At 37.2% G+C, this 22,974-nt stretch overlaps 1 protein-coding gene across 16 annotated transcripts in view; it reads left to right on the plus strand.

Moving 5' to 3' along the window:
* ncam1b (neural cell adhesion molecule 1b) overlaps nt 1–22,974 on the plus strand; it is a 107,023-nt gene that overhangs the window by 65,105 nt on the left and 18,944 nt on the right. For 6 of the 16 annotated variants that reach the window (XM_078929382.1, XM_078929378.1, XM_078929385.1 and 3 more), the window contains exons 2-10: nt 2,887–2,961; nt 3,642–3,854; nt 6,259–6,402; nt 8,468–8,605; nt 8,956–9,073; nt 10,593–10,753; nt 13,425–13,567; nt 15,132–15,155; nt 21,183–21,212. In XM_078929382.1, the coding sequence (XP_078785508.1) occupies nt 2,887–2,961; nt 3,642–3,854; nt 6,259–6,402; nt 8,468–8,605; nt 8,956–9,073; nt 10,593–10,753; nt 13,425–13,567; nt 15,132–15,155; nt 21,183–21,212 (1,046 nt within the window). The remainder of the gene's footprint in view (nt 1–2,886; nt 2,962–3,641; nt 3,855–6,258; nt 6,403–8,467; nt 8,606–8,955; nt 9,074–10,592; nt 10,754–13,424; nt 13,568–15,131; nt 15,156–21,182; nt 21,213–22,974) is intronic. The other 10 variants (XM_078929379.1, XM_078929387.1, XM_023961314.2 and 7 more) reach the window with 3 other exon arrangements.

The raw sequence follows: 22,974 nt of genomic DNA on the forward strand, positions 1-22,974 counted from the left end.
ATTTAATTAGCCATTCCTTTTTGGAAAAATGATTTGTATCACTGACCATGCCGATTTTTTTATTTTATCTTATTGTATGGGTACAAATAGAATGCAATTGTATATGGATATTTTTCTGTTCAGTGTTTTTTGGTGTTTTCCAAATGCACAAGAATGCTAAATTTAACTGTGGTGGAATTACATGTTTCTGCTGAACTAGGTCACTCTTTTCTGCTTGAATTGTTGATTTATCTGTAGGTCTCTTAGCCAGTATTTTGTTTAAGGCCTTAACAACCAGGACGCTACGGTTGGGGCTTTGTTACTCTTTTTATGTTCAAGTTTCTAAAGCCCAGTGTTGCATTTACTGAACCAATTAGTCGGCCTTTGCAATACTGTTCTTAAAGATATCTCTCTCTTTATCCTATGTTTTTTTTAATTAAAAGAGCTTTTTAATTTAAAAGCAGACCAACGTATTTTTCTTTCTTGAAAAAAAATCTTTATTCTTTTAAGAATAAGTATATATTCTTCAGAAATTTCCTGTGTGAAATTACAAATCCATATTAAAAAGAAAACAGATGAGTAAAATATTTTAAATTGTGTGTAATTTAAATAAAGTCTTGCTCTCATATACATTGTATTTAGTGTATAAAGAGAAGTGATAGACACATAGATATTTTTACAAGCAGTAATGACAGGCCAGCTGGCAGCTGTATGTGTTTTTCTAGCCCTCAAGGGTTTAATCAAATTATAAACAAAAATTCTGAAGCTTTATGGCAGTTGTGGGTAGTTTGTCAAGCTGTAAAAGCTTCATTTATATAGTCTTGCATACTATTGGATGCAAATTAATGATTAAATATAATACTTAATCACAATAAAAAATAAGTTATGGTAGTTACATAAGTGCTAAAATAGACTTTTTTTTATACAAATCAACATTGCAAATGTCTTAATTCATCTTTACTGTTAATGCTACTGTATGCCTTTAGTATGCTATATATAGATTAGCATCCTGTGCATTTATATTATTTTATGGATTATACAATAAATCCTTGACCTGTTGTTTGTTTATTTAAGAAAAAAAGTAAATTATAAAAATATATAGAATTTATTGGTCTGTAGTTAATTTTGATGACAGTGTTGACAAACTAATGTTATAAGTACAAATTACTCATTTTTGACCAAATGTGAACAAAATGAAAATGAAATCTTAGTACAATTTGGCCCATTTTGACAAATCCTCATAGAATACAAAACTAGCCCTTAGTCTTAGAACATAAATCTACATTTAGTTTCAAAAATAATGACTATAAATGCCAGTCTAACTTTTCAGCGTTTATTGAACTTTAAAATACCATCCCTAAAATTGAACCAAAATTTTCAGATTTTTTTGAGTCTTACATCAAAGTCTATTGTCAGGAGTATGGAGCAAAAGAGTTTGACTCATTTTATTATTAAGATCCTTATTTATAGATCCTAGCTCTCAATGACTGATTCTGAGAAAAACTTGGAAAGATTTTGAGGAAAGACACAAATTAAAAAAATAACTTAAAACCGGGTAAGATATCTTGAATGTCTAAAAACAAGGGTTTAAATATTTGCAAGGATCAAAGAATTTGCAGTCTACCTAGCTACTGTGAATGAAGCAAGTTTTTGACCTGTGGGAGGGAGCCATAGTGTCTGAAAAAAACCACATGCATGCATGGGTAGGGCATGCAAACCCCACACACAGATAGACACACGTTGGACTTGAACTAAGGGCTTCTCACTGTGAGGTGAGAGTGCTTGTCCCTAAATCACCATGCAGACAATAACAAACCGCACTTCTTCAGTTTCCAGGTCCATCAGGTCAAAGGTCTAGGGATGCAATGACTCATTGTTATAATATAGAGTAATAAATTGATGGCTTTTCAACTGTTTTCCTTTGGTTTTTCACATGATGTAATCTTGTGTGAATGTTGTACTCCCAACAGATGAATTCAATTCAATTGTATTTATTTAGCCCAGTATTAAAACAATAGCTGTGTCAATGGGCCTCATACGGGTAATTGTATAAGAACATGAAATCAGTCATAAAATGCAATAGGTAATTGCTAAACTAAACTATACAGACTAAGCTAAACTGGGCTTCCCTGTCTTTAGACAATGAGCAAAAGCATAAGGCAGAACATAAGTTCCATTTGTTTTCTTCATATCCCTTTTTGAGTTGCACAGTCATGCTGATAGGTCCTCCAACAGTCCAAAAACATGCTTCTTAGGTTCATTGGTTACTCTAGTGTACCTAGGTTTGCATGTGTGAGTGTGTGAGAGTGATTCTGTGTCCTGTAGCCTATTGGCTGGTGACCTGTCCAAGGCGTACCCCGCCTTCGCCCAACAGTAGCCGAGACAGGCAACCTCTAGACCCCGAAGTTAATGTTTCATTTAGGGTTTGTAGATTGTATTGTAAAGATTTTGGCAGCACGATTGTAACAGTTTCTGCCTGTGAAGCATACATCACAAAATAGAAGTTCTTTTTCCCTGTCTTCTTCTTTGTCTTTCACCACAGTGAAATATTTTATCCTCTGGATTCTTTCTGCTTACACCCAACCACCTTCAGGTCCATGTGGTTATCTCATTTCTTACAGGAGTCACAATAACAATGTAGATTTGAAAGTACCAGGAAAACTCATCATTCATAACGATAACCAATCAGTTTTCTCTCGTATTGTTGTCTGTGATCATCCAATGTGTTGAAACAGCCATGGACAGCAAACACACAATAACAATTTATAATTGTTGGTGAATATAACATGTTCAGACCCAGTGCACAAAGGAACACATGTCAAAAACTACAATGCCAATTCAACTGTTCCGTCTCTACTGAATTAGTTGTTATTCTGATTATGGTTTCATATCTTTTTCTACTTGTAGTCTGTTTGGAAGTGCAGATCATACCAGCCCATGGTGAGATCAGCCTCGGGGAGTCCAAATTCTTCATGTGTGAAGGTATGCTTTAACACATTCCTTACTTTATTTTTACCTTTTAAAGCTAACACTGGCGATTTTTAATTACACTTAGCTATATTTGGAAATTTTATGATTGAAAAAAAAAAAATTTTTGGCTGTCTTTTTTCAATTTAATTATTAAAAAAGATGATATATTGCATACTGTAACATTATTGTTTTTTTAAGTTTTTTTGGATGACTATCTTAATCAATTGTAAAACATTAAAACATTGCAATGTGATTAAAAAAATATTGCAATGTAGTCAGACCTGTTGGTGGCAGAATGTGTAGGACAGCTAACATCTTCCCATGTATGGTTGCTCAGTTAAGTCTGGATGTGAAAGTAAAAACGGATAAGTAGGTACAAGCCATTGTCATTTCCAACTATTGCAAAGCAGAAAAGCAAAAGCATTTTTTGAAAGAATTGCAATTGAACATTTGCACGTCATAGGAATGTCCCCTTTTTCAAAATGTCACTTTTTTTTTATTATCACCTGCACATGTAAACTGAAAAATGGCTAACAAATATTTCTTTGACATTTCCACCACAAATCATTAGCATTTCCCAGGCATATGGTGGAATTTGATTACTAACACTTTTATTGGGTCTGCTGGCAGTAGTTGACTCCACTGATGTAAAATTGCATTTTTTTTGTGCTTTTTTCCTCTTGCTCCTACAGTAGTTGATGGCACGGCCAAGCACATAGACTGGTTTGGCCCGAGTGGGGACAGAATAGAGCCGAACAGACCAGACATAACGGTAACCCGTAACGATGACTCATCCTCCACCCTCACACTCTACAAAGCTGGGAATGAAAATGCTGGGACCTACAAGTGTGTTGCTACCAGTGGAGACAAACAAGCAGAGTCGACCGTCAATGTAAAAATCTTCCGTAAGTATCTCCTCTCCTCAATCCATCTTCATCTCCTGACTGGAAAGTCATAAGTGCAGGAAAGCGAAAATAATCCTGCTTTTTGAACTCCCTGTGTTTTCTTCACTGCTCAAGGGCAAAATGGTTCTGCTTTTTTTTAAGTGAAGATTTTTCATCACCTCAGTAAGCGGTCGAAGAAGAAGGCTGTTTAATGATCCTGTCTGTTGTGCATTTCATGTGATTAATGGCTTTTATTTTCTTTGAATGCAAACCATCAGCAAATGTCCATACCACATGAAATCCTTTCCAAATCGAACATTTCTGTTATTTTTCTGCCTGTTTTCTGTTTTGTTTTTTTTTTCCCCTCGAGGGAGTCATCCATGTAAGCAAAACGCATTAGTTCGTGGATTATTTTCTGAAGCAATTTCAGCTTTTTCAGTTTGTGGCTTGGTTCTATCGCTGCTAGATTAGCTTGGAAAAATGTACTTTATTAAGGCTAATGTAGCTATTTGTAAACTTGATTAGCCCAGTGGAACTGATTTCAAGCAGTTTCCCACACAAACAAACTCCCACAGCTTTGAAAGTAGACTTTGTGCCATAGCAGTTGTGCTCACGCCAAGTCCTCCCATGGACTGGAAAACAGGACTGTTTGCCTTACAGTATTACATGGATTCTGTTGTTCCTGTGTCCATGCTCACACAGGGCCAGTGTAATTTAAATTTTTAATGAGCAGAAATGCTCAAGACTCCACAGAACCACTGCAGTCTGGAGCTTCAACTCCCTAAATCGTGTAACTGATGGCCGACAGTATGCCAACTATTCATTTGTCTGGATTCATTTTTGTATCAGAAAACACAGGAGAGGGAAGCCAAAAAAAACTTGATTTCTCCTTGCAGAATTGACTTTTCATTTGAATTGTCTTTTCTTTTTTCTGCTAGCTGACTTTATGTTCACACATTCTAACGCTTAGGGCAGCTAATCTTAAGTGTGTCATCAATAGGACCATGTTCATATTTGTACTCTTATCGGTTAACACTGACTGCTATTCAGTAAGGTCAAGTTTCACCATCAAAGGAAAATCAAAACGTATTACTTATGCTAACAAATAAACTAGGGTTGTGCCGATGGACGATATCATCGTCCATCGTGATGGGTGACTGACATCCCGATGGAGAGACCACCATCGTGATGCCACGCCCCCGCCACGTTGCGAGTCGACACCATAAGCCGCGGTTACATGTACAAAATATCTTGATGGGATCAATGGTCGGATTAGAATCCAACCGTGTACATGGGCCCAGAAAAATGTTTTCAGAATATAAAAACGTTCACTAAGGTCACACTTTCCGTCGGAATAAATCATTCGCACATGCGCAGTAGGGTTTGAAAAACGGAAGGATATAAATTCCGCCGAGCGGCTTTTTTTTTTCAAACTTTATTGAATGTAACAATTCAATACAAAACAATGTTAAACAGCGCCGAGCGGCTATATACATTGACATGTCAGCTCGGTAATATACGAGACGATCTCCTAAACGTGCCTTTAATAATGTTACGGTTATTATGAAACACCTGTTCGCTCATCATTTGAATTTTAATCCGTGTGGTCAGTGCTTTTTCTGAACGAAACCAGGATCGCAGTCTTAAATCTCCCATACATACCGCTCATGTACCCCCCCCCCCCCCCTTCCCATCAAACACAAAGCTGTAAGTCCGCGCTCCGCCAGTCCACTTCACTAGTGAAGTGCGGGAGTGGACTACTTCTTTTCTATTTTGTTTGTTACTTTTTTTGTTAAAGTCACTTCCGTCAGTTTATACTGGATCATCACGGATTAGTCATTAGTTGGGAAATAAAATGAAAAAAGCAAAAAAACGAATAGCAGTTATATAAGAACGAAAAATGTAAAAATACCCCCCCCCCCGACGATGTCATCGTCCATCCCGAAGGTTGACAGCAAACATCGTCAACGGCCAATTTAAGGGACATCGCCCAACCCTAAAATAAACTCAGCTTTTCTTTTCAAAACCTCAATGCTTTGTTTGATCTTAAGTCTTTAATGAATGTTTTTACAGGTCAAAGGTTTTTACTGAAATTCATACAGAAATAAACAGAGAAGCTCTCTGCCGCTTTTCTGAGATGTTTAGAGCTTGACCAGAGATGAGTCTTTGGCTTTAGAGACTTGTTTGTCTAGATATTTGAGTTTCTGAATCCAGCATTTTTTTAGTTTAGTAAAACTGTGAAACTATGGTAATATGAGGATAGTTGATTTGCCCAAATTGTTCTTTAAATACCATATACCGACATATCTGTTTATGTGGTGCAATAATATTTGAACCATAAAGCTTAACATGACTGTTGTGGCTTAATTAGAATAACTCAATTTTTTTTTTAGTAAAACTCTGCTGTTGTTGTTTTTTTTGGCAGAAAAAATTACATTTACAAATGCACCCTCTCCTCAAGAGTTCACCGTTGGAGACGTTGCTAACTTAGTTTGCGATGTCGTCAGCTCCCCTTCACCAACAGTTCTCTGGAAATATAAAGGCACCAAAATACAGATGGAGAAAGATGGTAAGAATTTTATGAATAGTTAATCGTAAAATTTCCCTGGATTTGACTGTTTTATGACCTGAAATGCAAAATTCCTGTTGGCATAACTTAACCAGTGGATATATTTTTGTTTTGCTCCTTGGTTGTCTATGACAGTGGTTTTCAACCTTTCTTGAGTCAAGGTACACTTTTTCCTTGACAAAAATCCCGCAGCACACCAGCGACCAAAAATGTATTAAAAAAAAAAAAGGAGAAATTCCAGAGTCAGTACTGATGTACAGTCCTTCCACCATCTAACGTTGATATTTTGTAATAATTGAGGCAAAAAAGGCTGGAAGTTGCAGCTGTTTTTTCTGAAAGTTGTAATAAAGGTTATGATAGTTTTCAATAATAATTTTCAACTTAATTACCGGTAGTTGAACTTTTGCCCTGTTTATCAATATTCGGTTTTATGTAGCCTCACAAAAAAACAAATAAAAAACAATATATCTTTTTTCTTAAGTGATTTTATCTCATCATATCTTTAAGGGTAAATTAAAGCTCACACTGTCACTTTTATATTTTAAACTGCAAAGGATCCAATACAAGGTGCTTGATCTTATATTTGCAGTTTTTCCGATGCCAGAATCTTGAAATTGTTCATGCACCGCCGCTGGTGCATTTCTTCTCTAGGGTTCAGCCTGCACATGAAAGACAAAATTAATTTGGTCTGAATTTGAAAACACAACCGACTCTGGTATTTTCCCTTTTGACACTGGGCAATATAATTGTGTTGATATTTTTCACAAAGAAATAATAACTCCAGCTCATGTGTGGGTTATAATAATATTTTGGATTATTACACTGATACGTTTCCTTTTTGTTTCATTCACTGCTTCGCTCAAACAGAAGGATATCATGTAACATTTGGTTGTTTTTTTCTTGCCTCAATCTAGTGTTAAAAGTGTTAGGTTGAGGTTGAATAAAGTAATATACCTTGAATGTATGATGCACACATTTTATGAAAGACTACTGGAATGGCCAAGAATGATGAGAGAGAATCTTTTTTTTAAAGTTAGTTTTTCTCAAAGTCTCCAGTTAAACATAACCAGCTGGCTCTGTTAGATCAGACAAGTAGATAACAGGAACATTTTTATGACAAAGCAAACCCATGAAATGTGGAGAACGAACATTTTTAGAGGGATTTGCATAGAGTAGGGCTGCACGATATGAGAAAAACCTGCGATATGCGATATTTTTGATTAATATTGCTATGACAATATAACTTCCGGTATATGAACATATAGCAAAACAACCAAAAACATAATTTCCATTTCACGGCAACAGTTAAAAAGTTACATTCCAAATGACCCATAAAGGGCTCCATCCGATTGGTCAAATACATAAAGGGATTTCTTTGTTTTGTTAAATACTTTAAACTGCCATAAGATTGTTTTGGCATATTGAAATTGACCATTTGTGCGATTTTCGCCATCTTTTGCGATATGCATATTGCACAGCATGATATTGCGATAACTATAAATTTGCAAAATATATTGTGCAGGCCTAGCATGGAGATATAAATGCCTCAATCATGTGACCTATAATAATGGGAAATTAAACTTTTACAATCTTCTAATGTATCAGTATGTAAACATGGACAGAAAAAGATGAGGAAAGGCTAAATATTACAAGTTTTATTTTGATTTTTGTTTTATTCATACAAGAGGATTGAGCTAAGAGTGTAATATGTTGGGTTCATATGCAAAGAGTTTTTTATTGCAGTTTTTAAATAATTCAAATCTTTAATAATCCTCTTTATTTTTACTTCAAGTGCCTCTCTAGCCAAACCTAATTTGTTTAATATATTTTATTTTTTCTCTTTAGACTTTACACAGTATTGGTTTAATATAAAATTATAGTCCATTACTTAACCTTGACCTTTTACTAAGTAGGATTCATCAAATCATATTGTGAATGGATACACACCAGAGACCGCAATTATTTCTGCACTTAGATCTGCCAGCTAAGAAGAAAAAGGTTTCATGCTGAACATTTTGCAAATATAAGTGTCTGATAAAGATTTTTCTCCTCCTCATCCTTTCAGTTCGTTTCAAAATACAAAGCAACAACCACCTTCAGATCCATGGTATAAAGAAAACAGATGAGGGTTTATACACATGTGAGGCTCGCCTAATGGCCCGCGGCGAGATTGATCTGCGTGTCATCAAGGTCATTGTAAACGGTCAGCATCCTTTTTCCCCTCTTTTTTTCCCATTGGTGCATGTTTTGTTCCAACAGGTGTCCTTTGACAATTCAGTAAACTGTGGATGCCTGGAGGTGAACATGCCTCTTACCACTGTGGATGCAGTTGCCGGGAGCAACTATGCATCAAAGATGCTACATGCTAATGAATTCTGTTTCCTTTCACTTTAAGCTAGAATTTTGAATGCTTGTTGTTCCAGTGTTTGTCCAACCTACTTTTTTCTATTTGACTGTAAATTAAAATGTGTATGTATATTTTTGTATTATAATGTAAGATTTTTTGAATATACTCTTTGATGTTGTATACATGTTTCCTTCCCAATATCTCAGTTCGCCCCACTGTCAGAATATTGCAGTCAGAACTAAATGCCACTGCAGACGTTGGCCAGCCCGCCAAAATGACTTGTGCTGTTGATGGCTTTCCTGAGCCCATGGTGACCTGGACAAGGTAAACTCCACAGACATGTAGAAACTGTCCAATCCCCAAACTTTCCTCTGCTGTCTGTTGTGAAGAACAAAACAAAACCATGTCTGCATCAAGAGCCTATTTCTTTATAAGATCTTCAAAGGTTAAGGCAGGTCTTTTTCTTTTGAAATAAAAAAAACTTGTACTGCATTTTATTAGTTGATTTGGTGATTAGAAGGTCTTTACATCTACATTGAGCTGAATTAAAAAATCTATAAAATTAAAATACTTAAATTCAAGCAATCAAATTTGTGCTTTACAGATGTTTTGCTGGGATGATGGATCTCATTAAAAAAATCCTGATGATACAAATCTGCAGAATTACAGCTTTACTTGAGTTTTAAATTGCACTAAAAAACTAGAGAGGCAGATCTAATGAAAGGGTTGTGTATTAATAAACAAATATTAGTTATCATTATCCTAAAAGGTGGCTTCTGCATCCTAACATTGTTTCTGTAAGTTTAAGTCTTTTTTTTTTTACCAGTGCATCACTTTCTGCATAAAAAACTAGCAAATAAAAATATTTTAGTCTTTTACATGTCTGAACCTGTAAGAAAGATTGTGTTAACGTTGGCAGTAAATTGTATTTAGACAGAAACTTCTTACAGATGTGAATTAGACATTGTACAAATACGGAGTATACAATGTACAACTGAAGAAAAAATGTTGCATCTAATTCTTCTGACATGATGTGAAAAAGGCTTTTACTGGATTGAATATCTAGAGTTTGTCAACAGAAAGAAGTTGTTGCATTTTTTTTCCTTTTAGCTTGTACAATAAGGAACAACTCTGCCATCGATATAGGATAGATAAATATTTATAAATATATTTATATATCAATCTGTGTGCACCATAAATTAGTAAAACTGAAAGTGCGTTAGTGTTTGTACAAAAGACATTTGGTTATTAGAGATTACCTTCTGATTTATTCATTGCAATAGGACACTAAAGGAGACCAAGAGAAGCATAACGACAAAAGCCACATTATCTGTGTATCTCAATACTCCCATTGACAGGATCCCGCTCTGTTGAACTGTTCCCATTCATTCTGTTTCCAAGACAGCAGTCCACACTGCAAACCCCAGTTCACAAAAGTTCAAACAGCCTAAGAACTACACTTGGCCTGAGCGCCTAGCTTTTTGCTGCCCCAAAGCTAGTTTTACATTGATGCTGCTTGTTGAAATGTTCAATCAGAAAACAAACATTCAGTCTGATCCAGAGCTAAGTAATAACCTGCTTTTATATTGACTGACAATTTTCACTCAGCTGTGAACTTATAAAAACATACAGCGTTTGTTTAAATTTGCTGTAAAGGTTAAATGTCAAGCGTTCAGAAAATAAAATGCCCCTAACAAACAGATTTCATTTACTTCTGAGACATTGGCATTTTTCCCCAACTGTCCTTTGCCTTTCATCTTGACTTAGTTACTACTATAAATCCAAGTAGGCAACATTTTGGATAAGCTCATGTTGTTATTAAACACTTTTCTGATTCTTGCAGAAATGGAGTCGACCTTGAGCCAGGAGAGAAGTACAGTTTTAATGAAGATGGCTCTGAAATTACCATAATGGATGTCACCAAACTGGATGAAGGAGAGTACACCTGCATTGCCAAGAACAAGGCTGGGAAAGATGACAAGGAACTCAGTCTAAGAGTGTTTGGTAAGACAGATTGTTTTATACACAGAACGCATAGAAACTTCTTGCAGTAGTTCCAAGTGAGTGGGACTGAGGTATATGAGCATGTATGTGGGGGAAGAATAACAATAGTATGCTTTTTTTTTGCCTCTTTCTAAAGGCAGAAAAGGGTAAGGTGTTGTTTTAGTGTGGGTTGTTCTTAAAGGAACAAAGCAGGGACTAGTTTAGTCAAATGCTTTCAAATAATATGTTTTGTCAGTACATTGTAATTGTTGTCTCTCTTTTGTCTTATCATACTAATTATTTTTAAATACATGATACATAAAGTTAAGTCATTTTATTAGTAAATGTAGGAAATTTAGAAAATCCACCCCCCTACCACTTGAAAGCGGGCCACACAAAGTCAGCCAGTAAGTCAATTGTTCCGAAACTTGGACATGAGACCACATACCTTTATTGAGGCACCTGATTGGCAAGTTTATAACTTGAATCACTTGCTACAGAAAAAATATCATGAAAAAAATATTGGATTTATAAAAAGGTAATCCCCCCCCCCCCCTTTTTTTAAAAAAATATACTGACTGAGTAATAGCTGTTTATTTCTCAATAGAAGTCTATGGGATTTTCGCATCCTGGAGCCAGTGGGTACTTCCTGTTTGTAACTTGAAGAGGGAGGGGTCACTCAGTCCAGCTCAAACAGTCAATAGACAAACTGAATGAAGAACCAAATGTTGTATTTCCACTATCTGGAGGCAGATTACTCTAGGAAGAAATTTCCCAATGACTCCCATGTCAAATATGGAAAACAAACGCATGTGTCCTTTTGTTAAGTGGACCCTCTTGATTTGAACTGCTTTATTTCCTATTTATGACACCTATGGGGTGGTTTCTCATTTTATTATTAAAGCCCACATTAGCATATTTTTATGGCTATTTGTGCATTTACTGCGCAGTGTATTTATGTTGAGCCATTAGTGTGATTTTGTGCATGGCCTGGGTCACTTGCTATTGTTGTGTTGAACAAAAGCAGTTTATATGGCTGATAGGAGTAACATAACATTAAACAATAAAGTCTGTAGCTTTAAATCTATTTTAAACGATGTATGAGTTTCAGCTCTCGGCTCATTGCTACATACGGATCAACCTGACAGTTTGGACATTACAAGTATTTTCAATTGATCTTTTATTGTGAACACACAGCAAGCATTAATTATTTACACAGTGGTTTTCACATCATTCTAAGTGCTCATAAAAGGCCTCCCCATTAATGTTATCATGTAACACCAAAAACTTTTATTTTGCTACGCTTCTTTTGCCTGACAAACTCATAATTCATGTTAGGACATCACAGATAGCTCATAATGTGTCTGGGGTGAAGATGCATGGCGCATGTCCAAGTCAGGCAGGAACCAACACGCCTCATTATGGTCATAAGCCAGTTTTTCTTAATGAAATAATTGATCAAAATGATATGTAATGCTAATGTACATATCCCCTGATATCATAGACACAGGGGAGGGGAGAGTTTCAGAACAGGTATTTATTGTTTGATTAGTGAAAATGATTAAGTGATTGAATGATTAAATAATTAAATACAGCCCTAGATTTTGTTGGCCAGTGGAACAATCACTTTTTGAGTTCTCATTAGCAACACCACACCTGCCACTGTGTGGATAAGAAAGGGCTGCAGACTAGAAGGGGAGCAGAGGTTATGTGGTTCAAAAGGTGGTATTCCTCCGGTGTGGTGTTAGAAAACATGCATGAACCACCCTGCAGCTAAATATGAAACATTCAGAAGAACCTACTCACTGCTTGTTTGTATTTTCAATATGTGCACATGCATTCATTTAGATTCATTTAGAATTTAAGCAAGCAAAGAGAAAAAAGACAACATTTACCAGACTTTATTTAAAGATAAAAAAAGACAGTGAAAAGTGAAGAACAAAAAGTTACTCTAATATTGAATTAGTCAAGAAAAGGAATCATAAGACTGATGTATGAAAGTAAAAAAAAAAAAATCTTTTTAAGAAAGATCTCCCTTTAGCAGAACCAGATTTAGTTTAAGAACATTTCTCCCTCAGCTAGTTGGGGTTGTAGAGGACTAGAACAATACAAATAATTAGAAAAACATTGAAACATCTTCTTTAAAAGGAGACAGAAACCAGGAAAAAGCAGCCTGTGCTTCGTAGGATGGCCTCCAGAAGTTCAAACAGTGAGCCGTGTAATTGGGGGTGCAGCTTAAGGTCACTCGGGCCATCCTTAAATATATGTTTTTTCAAAAAATATCTTTTTAAGTCTGCCCTCCAAGCTTAGGTTGTCCAAGGTTGAAGTTTCTTGATATTCACTGAAGTAAAGTGGATTCAAACTCATGCAAAAGTAAGTGTATTATTCGTTTATTTTGTGTATTCATAAAGGGGAATAGAAATTATGGGCGCAGTGAGGAGCACTCATCAACATGCCTGTAATGTAACACCCACCTGGCTTTGATCCTCTCTTGTCATGTTGTGCTTTGCCTTTATTTAAGATTAACCCATTTTCACTGTGGCTTGACAGTTTCAATGAAAAGAAAGAAAAATAAATAGATGGATTTCATGCAAAACATGCAGGAAGTCCCAAATCCTGCTCTTAGTTTATAGTTTCCTGCCACATTGTTCTTCCATAGTCACTGTCGTAACTTTATGTTCTGGTCTTGCAGTCAAACCCAAGATCACATACATTATGAACCAGACGTCTTCAGAGATGGAGGAGCAGGTGACTTTGACGTGTGAGGCTTCAGGAGATCCAACTCCCACCATCTCCTGGAGCTCCGGTGATCATGTGTTCACCGAGGGCGAGCAGGTAAATTCCCTGAGGCAGAATGCTTGGATGGATGCGTCTGGATAATTTGGCATCCAGGGTTCATTTTTTTGTCCTGGGGTTAGATGCGTGAACAATTCAACACACCAGTTTTTTTTTCTTTTTCTATTTAAATAGCAGAATTTTTTGAATTTATCTGCGTTTGTTACACTTTTCTACCACAAATGCACACTTTTCAAACAGTTCCAGCAGATAAAACTGAAAAAAATAGGAAAGACAATGTAAGGCTAGTTCTTTTTTTAAACTTATTTGTACTTTTTAATCACCTTATTCTTTTCCGTAAAGCTTTTTTTTTTTTTTTTATTCCTTCCACAGTTTGTAGTTACACAACGGTAATCATCGTTGTGTAACGGTGTAACTCACTTATTCAGTGTTTGATATTCCTCATAGGAACAATTCTTCTTTTATGTCACAGAGAATTTGAAGCTATGTTGGGTTTTAACTGTAGGGATTAGACTTCTGCGCATGTCCACTTACTATCCTACTGTTTTGGAAACTTAGAGAATTCTACATTTACATAACCTAATTCCTGGAGAAATAAACTACAAAAAAAGCTTCATGTATCTGCCTCCATTCTTTAAGCCTTTAGAAACAGAATTTTTTGCCTCCTGAAAAAATTCACAATATCTGCAAAGCTACCTGTATGCGTTTGAAGACTGCATTCCTCGTGCCTTTTCCATATCTCCATGGTGAGCAAAATGGGAAAGGGCATTGCTTGTTTTTGTAGCGATGCACTTTGTGAAATTGGGATACAGCGAGCAACAATAATCAAAGAAAGAGCACAAAGCTGCAGCACACCGGTGAAAGAGAAGAATTGAATCTCTTTAACAAGCTGCAATTTTCAAGCTATATGTGAATTGTTATGGATGGGTTGGGGGGCTTGGGCACTGTCATTGCAAAAGTGCCTTCAACGAGTTTTATGGTTTTGATCATTTTCCCATAATTAGCAGTTGCCTTGAAACAGCTCAGTGGGTCTCATGTAATTATCTTCATAAAATACAGCCGGCAAAAGAAACAAATTCACATTTGACTGGAGTTTCCCCAGTGCAGAGAAAGCCAACTCAGACAACACAACTGTGGCATTCCCAAAATAAGCATGTAAATGAAGGCAGCTGATGTATGTCAGCTACTCAATAAGCACTTGAATCCGTAATTTTTTGTTTTTCAATCACTTTGCCATATATTAGTGCCAGTGATTGAAAAGTGGTTGAATTCAAGTGTCATGATATCAGTACACACTTTGCTGTCATGCTTCTGATTCAGTTTTGGTTCACAACCAGCTTTTAACCTCACATTACATCATGAATCTCCGCTATGTTCCTTTTGCAATTTTCTTTTCCCCCCAATACCGAACCATCAAAAGCAATGAATGCTTGATTGGTATATCGCACATCTATTGTCTACATGTTCTGTCTCTTGGAGGTGTTGTTGTCTTTCTGCAGATGAGAGGTAGTAAAGTAGCGAGTGCTCGTGAGATATATACTTCAGTTTATGCAGAGAGATCTTGGAGCCAGTCCATTACATACACTACATTTTCTCCCTACAGGCACATCTAAACAGGATCTATCAGGTATGAAATCCGCGTGGCACAGAAATGTAGTGGAGTAATAAGTAAAGGATGCCTTAAGCTGTGAAAAAAATAAAGAAATAACTAACATCTCCCACAGAATTTGCTCGTAGATAATTTCCCATAAGGTTCTTGCCAACCTCAGGGAACGATCCTATCTGGGTTCATGATGTAGACTGCTGCAGGATTTGCTAATGTGGTCCCAAACGTTGTGTGGCAGCAAACATTTTGGGCTCACCTCCTAATGTCAGCCACAAATTGAATTAAGAACCTAAAAGAAAAAGGAAACGCCATTTCTGTGTCGCTTCTACCTGATCATTTTCAAATTTTTTCATTGCAGCATGAGATTGCCTGGACTCAAGCTGAGCTCAGTCTGTCTGTCATCCCCATAATACGTTAGTTTGTCTAACATTTATGTTGGTTTCATTCAAAAACTGAGGGTGCTCCAATAGAAGTCTGCTTTTTAAATGGTAAGAGTTCATCTCACTTTAAAGTGAAGATTTTATTTAAAACAATATAACTGGTAAGGTCTGAAGTGGAAGAGAGCCGTGCAGTCATTCTATTTCTGAGAAAACTAGTCACTTATTGAAATCTGTTCAAATACAGGCAGACTGCAACAATCTTCTTCCATGCAAATATGACATTTTACAGCCACCTGTCAAGTCTGTTAGATAGTTAAAAAGTACATTTTATTGGAGCATTTCTCTCAAGTGCAAAGCACACTACCACCATGTGACGCTCGTCGTGACGAGCCTTTTCTGTTTTTTTTCCTCCTCGTCCACACACCAACAGCGGCTCGGCACTCATGAATGCATCGCTGAATAACAGTCTACACATCTCCGCTCCCCTACGCAGCGCCGAGCTCCCACGGGAAAGCGTGTGTGTGGAGCACATCTAGCAGCTGGTGTAGCTCCTCTTCTTTTGCTGTCAGAGACCGTTCAGCCTGTTGTCTTTTTTTTCGTTTTAAGGTGTCGTAATGGATGAGTAGCGACTCATTAGTGGGGTAGAATAACACTTAAGGCTTAACATGTCACCCACTTTTGCCATAAAAACCTCAGCTTCCTTCAGATTGTTTGTGCCAATGCCAAAGAAGGTCTAACAGCAACCTGCCGTATCCATTCGTTTTGCTGGATTTTGGTGTTCTACACCATGTTCTCCAGCACCTCAGGTGACAATGGTGGTATTGTGTTTTGCGCTGTTTGCACGGTTCAAAGTGTCTTTACAGAAACCATTAGCAGCCACAACAAACCGTAAAGATTGCATTTGACTGTCAGTCAGTAAAAAAAAGACTTTTTCTGTGGCCAGCCCATGGATCCACAGAGAAACGGCTGCTAATTGTTCGGCCGTCTTGAAGTGTTTTCTCCGTCTGATATCCGTCCGTCCGACATGCTATCTGCAGTCATCACAGCAGCTTCATTTCATCCGGGATGAATGTGATAAATGTTCCGCCATTCATTTGGGGTGAACATGGTGAATTGAAATCCTTTAAAAGATGTGACAGGCAGCATGTTTTCATTAACATCTTGAGGTGAGATTTTCTTGTCGGTCAGACAACCGTGACTGATCTGTACTGTGCCTTCAGATGTGCGATGCTGATTAATAGCTGAAATTAATTAGTAACTCATATAAATGAGTTTTCACTTCTTAGGCTAATTTGATGGTCAGATGCTTTCATTTGTTATAAAACAGTCAGTGGGCATTCTTAGGATTTTACATTGAAGTCTTGCATTTTGTACCAGCAAATCGTGTATTAAGCGCATCTGACATTTTGTCATTAAAAGTTTTATGGGAAGCCAAGTGTCAGAAAGTATGAGTCTGTAGTCTATTAGTTTGGCTTTGATAGAATATGCTTGTAAAAAACCCGCTTGTTGTTTATTAAAGGGACAGTGAGGAAGAAAAACAGTTTTTTGTCTTGAGTTCTATCCACCAAAAACATTTTGCCACATGAAGCTCTAGCAAATGAGTTTAGAGCTTTTTCTTTTTCTTTGCATTGATGCTTATTGGGAAACAGTCTTTCTATTTTCCTGCAAGACTGCTCTGCAAGCTGCTTTGGATCATTTGCATGGTGTTGTATACCTCAGAAGCTAACATTATCAGTGCTAAAGCTGTTGTATCCTGGAGCTGAGGATTTGTGTGTGTGTGTGTGTGTGTGTTTGGTAAATGCCACAAAGATCCTTGTCTGCCTTCATTTGACCCTAATCCTATTCTACTCTGGTCTTGGATTTGAAATGTTATTACAGGGAGAATCTACTTCACTCTGAATAATGTGCAGGGCAAAGTATTAGCAGACAAAAAGCCTTGCTCCTTGTGTATGAGCAAAGAGCATCGGAAGGGCTATGGATTACGGTACCACACAATAGAACACTGACAAAATGTAAATGTGGCTTTTGTTAAAGTCACATTTACATTTCATATTGTGTGCTGATCTGTGGTTAAGTTTGGTTAAGTCAAGTTTACAGATAAAACGCTCTTCTGTTTGTTCTCTGGAGGAATTTGTCTTTTTACAGGAGACTGTTAATAACCAAAAATATATGTAAATGAAGGATTAGGCAGGCTTTTTACATTATCTTTCTGAAGAAATGTTTTCCTGTTTTGAACTTCAAATCATAATTTTTGAGACATTCTAAAGCATTCAAATAGAAAAAGAGCTAATTATAAAACTAAAAAGCCAATAAATGTGTCCAGTAGTTTTAATTAAAGAGGCTTTTGTCTTTTTTTCTCTTCAGTGTCTTGTGTGTTTAAGTACAAACATTTTTTCAAGATCACAAATCCAATTTAATGCCTGTTCCGTCTAAAAGTCCACCTAGAGTTCTTGCTGAAAGACTTGAGGAGAAATTATTGGTTGTTACATCATGAATGATTTGCTTCAAGAAGGAAATTTGAATTAATGTTGGGTTTCGGGGGCATTTGAAGAGGCTTTCTTCAAGTGTTGTGTGCCCCTTCAGAAAGACGTCTCTCCAAACACAAGCCTGTTAGGTCAGTTGTTGTGTGACGCAGGCACGTCTCGACTGTCAGCTTTCTGCGGTGCTCTGGAAAGGCTCCAAGCCCCGGCAGTTAATGTGACAGAACTATGAAATGCATAATCATGAGATTTCCGTCTGGTGACACCCAGAGAATGAAACATTGCCAGCGGTCTGTTTAGTAACGTGTTACACAGAGAATTCCTCCATTTTTTTGTTGCTACATTTCCCTTTTCACGCTGACATTACAGTTTACATGGAACCGAGACGGAGGATTATTGTCTGTGGGACAGACAGACAATGAGTGGGGAAGAAAAGGAGAAATGCCAGGGGTGTCATCACCATATTCTTCTTTGCATTAGTGTTAAAGAAGCGATTGTGTTTGGTTGTCTCCCGTTGTGCTTGCTTAAATCTTCTGTCACCTTTGTCTGAAGCAAACACTTGTTACTAATACGTCAGGGAAACTTTGCAGCTTATCTGCTGGAAAATCTCCACTGAATACGTGGATAGGGTGTTGATTTCTTCATTTTCATCCTCTTCGGATATGACAAGAACCAGCGCTTCCCATCCATCCTCCGCATAGATCAATTCCAAGACGTCCTCTGTGGAAGGAGCTGCTGCAGACAGGTCGAGCTGGGAGCCCCAACTGTCTGCAGCACGCAGTCCCTCGTTTGATTAAGCGTCCTGCTTGTCCTCATTGTCGGGCGGCCGTCCGTCGGCAGAGAATCTGCAGACAGTTTAGCTAGCTACCAAAGAAAAGTTTGAGATACGTTCTGAAGGGAGAAGAGGTGTTTGAATGACTCTACAATGTAGCGCTGGCTATTTTTAGAGGGGTAACACTAACCTCCTGATCAGCAGCCAGTCAGGATTGAGGTATCTGCTTCTGAGGAATATGCAGGGTGTTTTTTTGGGCTATTTTCTGGGGCCTAGGATGATCTGCATGCAGCAGCTACTATATATAAAATTATAAAACCCTGTGTGTTGTTCTGGGCAGTTTACAGTATCCTTTTCTTTGCACAAGGCTCTTATTTTAGGGGAAAATATTGCTCTCCGTCTCTTTTGTGCCTTGACCAATTGAATAGCAATACTGATGAGCATAATGGGAATATAACTAAGCTGGAGGTTTATTAACTCAAGCACACCTATAGGAGCCCTCTGCTGAGATAATGAGGATAATCCAGAAGCGCTTTTAAATGTGAATATTGATGGTTTGATTCACTGTTTTGCCCCACAATTACTCCAGCAGATTGCTTTCATGTATATGACATTTTCTCACCGTTGCACCTGATGAAATGGCTGTTTATCATTTCTGCTTGTTTCGCTTCAGTACTTCTTTGCTACGTAGGCCATCTCATCCCATTGTCATGCTTAACATATTTTCATCAACATCATGAAATCCACAGAGCATGCTGTCCAACAAAAAAAAGCAACAACAAAAAAATCTGAAAGCAACATTGTCTTGTGGAGTTTTTCCAGTGTTGTGATTTATTGGATGGAGCATGCTGTCTATAGCAGTTTCAAGTGTGTTGTGGAGAGACTTTAATTACCATGGTGCAGAATATTTGTTTTTAGCTGAATGCCAATGAATTGCAGGGTACTACTGTTGATCCCTTAACATTGATGCTGATGGTTTTTTTCAGTTTGAATGTGATTTTACTTCCTCAGTATTGTTTACAGACGTGCATGAATATCAAACTCATGGGACGTGAGGATGTAAAACAAAGACTTACATTTTTAACTGATTGTTTATGTTCTATAGAGCTTCTTTAAGAATACATTTTGGTGAAAATGTATTGTTTTGATTGAGAAATTTAATAGGAGATTCTTTTTTTTTTTTCTTCTTTAGATTTTTTACGTTATTAGTGTCCTAATCCATCCTATTCTGTAAAAAAAAAAATCCCAAATGGCAAAAACAAAATATAATAATACTATGAATAGATGAGTTGTAGTTGTCTTAATATATAGACAACAATGTATTTTCTTTCCTTTCTGGTAAATACATTTCAGTTTTCTGGTATCTGGTTTTAAACAGGTGGATTTTGTTCACTAAGTGTAAAGTTTTCATCTACTTTTTTTAAATACAGCAAATTCTTTTCTACAATCAGCTTTTATAAGTTAGGATGAAGCTTTGTGAGTTTATTTTTTTTGCGTCAGAGAGATCTATTTAAAGACCAAAAATCCCAGGTTCTGCTCAGGTAGTTCCACTCCCTGTCCAGGTCAGCTGCAGTTCAGTTTGAGTTGAGCTTGACGGGTACCAACCCCTTTTTGGAGAGTATTACTGCTTCAGCACATGCTGAACACAGAAGAAATTGATCTTCCTCCATAGAATTTACCAAAATATTTGCATAGCAGCATTTTCCAAAGTATTTAATGGTGTTATGAGTCAGCAGTTTTTCCATCCAAAGCCAACATGATTATGTTACCCTGTAGTGGATAGAGTTGTTCATTCCACTGACAATTACAATAAATAAAAATAACAATAAATAAGCAGAAAGTACCTGTAGAAACAGGTCTGGTTTACACCCAGTAGACTTTACATGAAACAGCACTTATAGCTTAAACACCAGTCTATGCTGTTACCCACACAGACATAAAGCCTGTGTGTTTAGGAACCTGGTCATCTGCAACAATCCACAAGCTCCTGTAAGGCGGTCGACCAGCTGAACACATGCTGCCCAAAAAAGCTGGGACTGTGGAGTTTCGGCTGGATGTGCTGAACTAACACGCGCCTGGGTCAACTCTCATTCAGGAATGAATGCCACAGATAAAGAGGACACAAAAGAACAGCATGCAGACCTGTTTGGAGGACAGAATTTGCAGGAATCTTTTTTTTATACCCCACTACAATGTAGTGTTTACATAGCGCTGAATGGGATGTTTTCACTCAGTTGGCGTATCTGCAGAAAGAACCCTGATCAGCCAATCGTTTCTGGTTACTTGTGTGGAGAATCAACTAAAGAAGACATTTTAAAAAGCTCCATGCAGTATGCAGCGTTCCAGATTGAAGGTGATGAATATTGCTTTCTAAGAATTTGCTTTGCCTTCTGTCTGTCGTTTCTGTCCTCTACAGGCATCATGGACACGGCCTGAGCAGCACAAGGTATTCTAAATGCATGGCTATTTTTTTTTTCTTTTCAAAACCCATTCATCACTCATGTCAGGGAAGTCACAGTCAATTCTGGATGAGTGTGGATCAGAATTCCTGATCAAATGGGGGGCTGGAGGGAGTCTTAACTCTGATAACAAGGTAGTAGCAAAAACGGACCAGTGGAAGTCTCTTCTAGTCCTTTAGTAAAAGCTGATAATGCTGCCTGCACCAACCTTTCACTGAAATATCTATTTTTTCAGGTGTAACACTTGCACTGTTCATCTGGCCGTTTTAACAAACCTTCTGTCAGATCTTTATAATAACTTCCATGCTTCTGACATTAGTGTGTTACTTAGATTATTGCATGCAGTCTTCAAAGAAGAGGAAAAGCTTTTGTGCGAATATCAGAACCAATCCCCGCCTTGAGATGTGAGAAAATTAGCTCCATAGAGTTTCCTCCCAACATTTATCCTTTTGAATGACTTGACTATTGATTATGTGCACTTTAAATAATGGAAATGTGTATACTTTGATAGTTATAAACAAATTCCATGAGATGTGAAGACAGTACTGATGATGTTTTGACACCACTTATGATCAGCCCTTTTCAATTGTGAGTTATAGATCATATTTAAAAAAAAATGCCATGGCTATTTATACTTTTGTTGTATTTGACAGCAAATTTGTATTTTTAGATCATTTGTTCACTTAAATAGTCTTCCTATTTTTAAATGAGAGGGAGCTTTGCAGTAAAAGAAGCTCATCCTTCTCTTGACGTCTTGCTTGAATAGTTTTGAATATTTTTTTCTTTTATCTTCATTGTTTTAATTCATTCATATTTCATCTCGCTGGATTCAATAGTGAATAGAGATCCCAAGCTGCCATGCTAAATTTGAAAGGTTTTCTGGTTTTTCAACAGCATTTCCCCCCAACCACAGTTTGTAGTCATGCATATTCATTTTTGAGTGAAGTAATAGTATTTCTGACTTTTCTGTGCTCTGAGCTGATTACTGTGCGCTTCTCTGCAAGACACATTTTAACAAATCACACAGGAGGGGAATTGGAACCTGGATGAGCATGAGCATACTGAGTGTTTTCACTTAAGCGCGAGTTCATTTAATAAGCCGCGTGAGGCAAGGCACATTTGTATTCCAGTCCATTTAATATTTGATCAGACATGAGTTTACCATGTCTGCAGTGTACTTTAAATTTTATGCCCTGAGAATCCCTGCCCTTTCCGTCAGCTTTGCACTGCAGAGAATCTGTTTTGGAGCTCTTCTCTCGGTTGAGTTTGATTAATTTATCAAATCTTTGTCCTTGATGATTTCTTCCTCGTCTTTTCTGAAGAACATTTTGACAGGTGCAAAGCTGTACACGCATTTCTAGAAGGTGCAAAGAATTGGGAAATAATACCCAGCATGCTATACATGTCTAAACTCTACTTTATTTATTCCAATGTATCTGCTTCATCTTTGATGTGTGTTCATATGAAAGCACTCATACCGATGCTGGCTCATTAACTAGTTATTTGCAAGTGGCGTGCTGCACAGATGCAGCATTTGGTGACAGTACCACAGGGGTCCACTAAGAATGCTATCTGCACAGGGGTCAGAATAAAAGGGTAGTGTTTGTGTTATGTAAGTGTCTCCCTTGTCCTGCTACCTGCTATGCATAATGAATTCCCCAGACGAGCTTTGTGATTTGAATATAAATACAAACTAATGTGGGTTTCTGTTACACGGCTGAGCTCTACTGCAGCCTGTGTGAAAGATTG

Source organism: Oryzias latipes, chromosome 13, assembly GCF_053564925.1.
Source record: "Oryzias latipes strain Hd-rR chromosome 13, Olatipes_Hd-rR_3.1".
NCBI classification, from domain to species: domain Eukaryota; kingdom Metazoa; phylum Chordata; class Actinopteri; order Beloniformes; family Adrianichthyidae; genus Oryzias; species Oryzias latipes.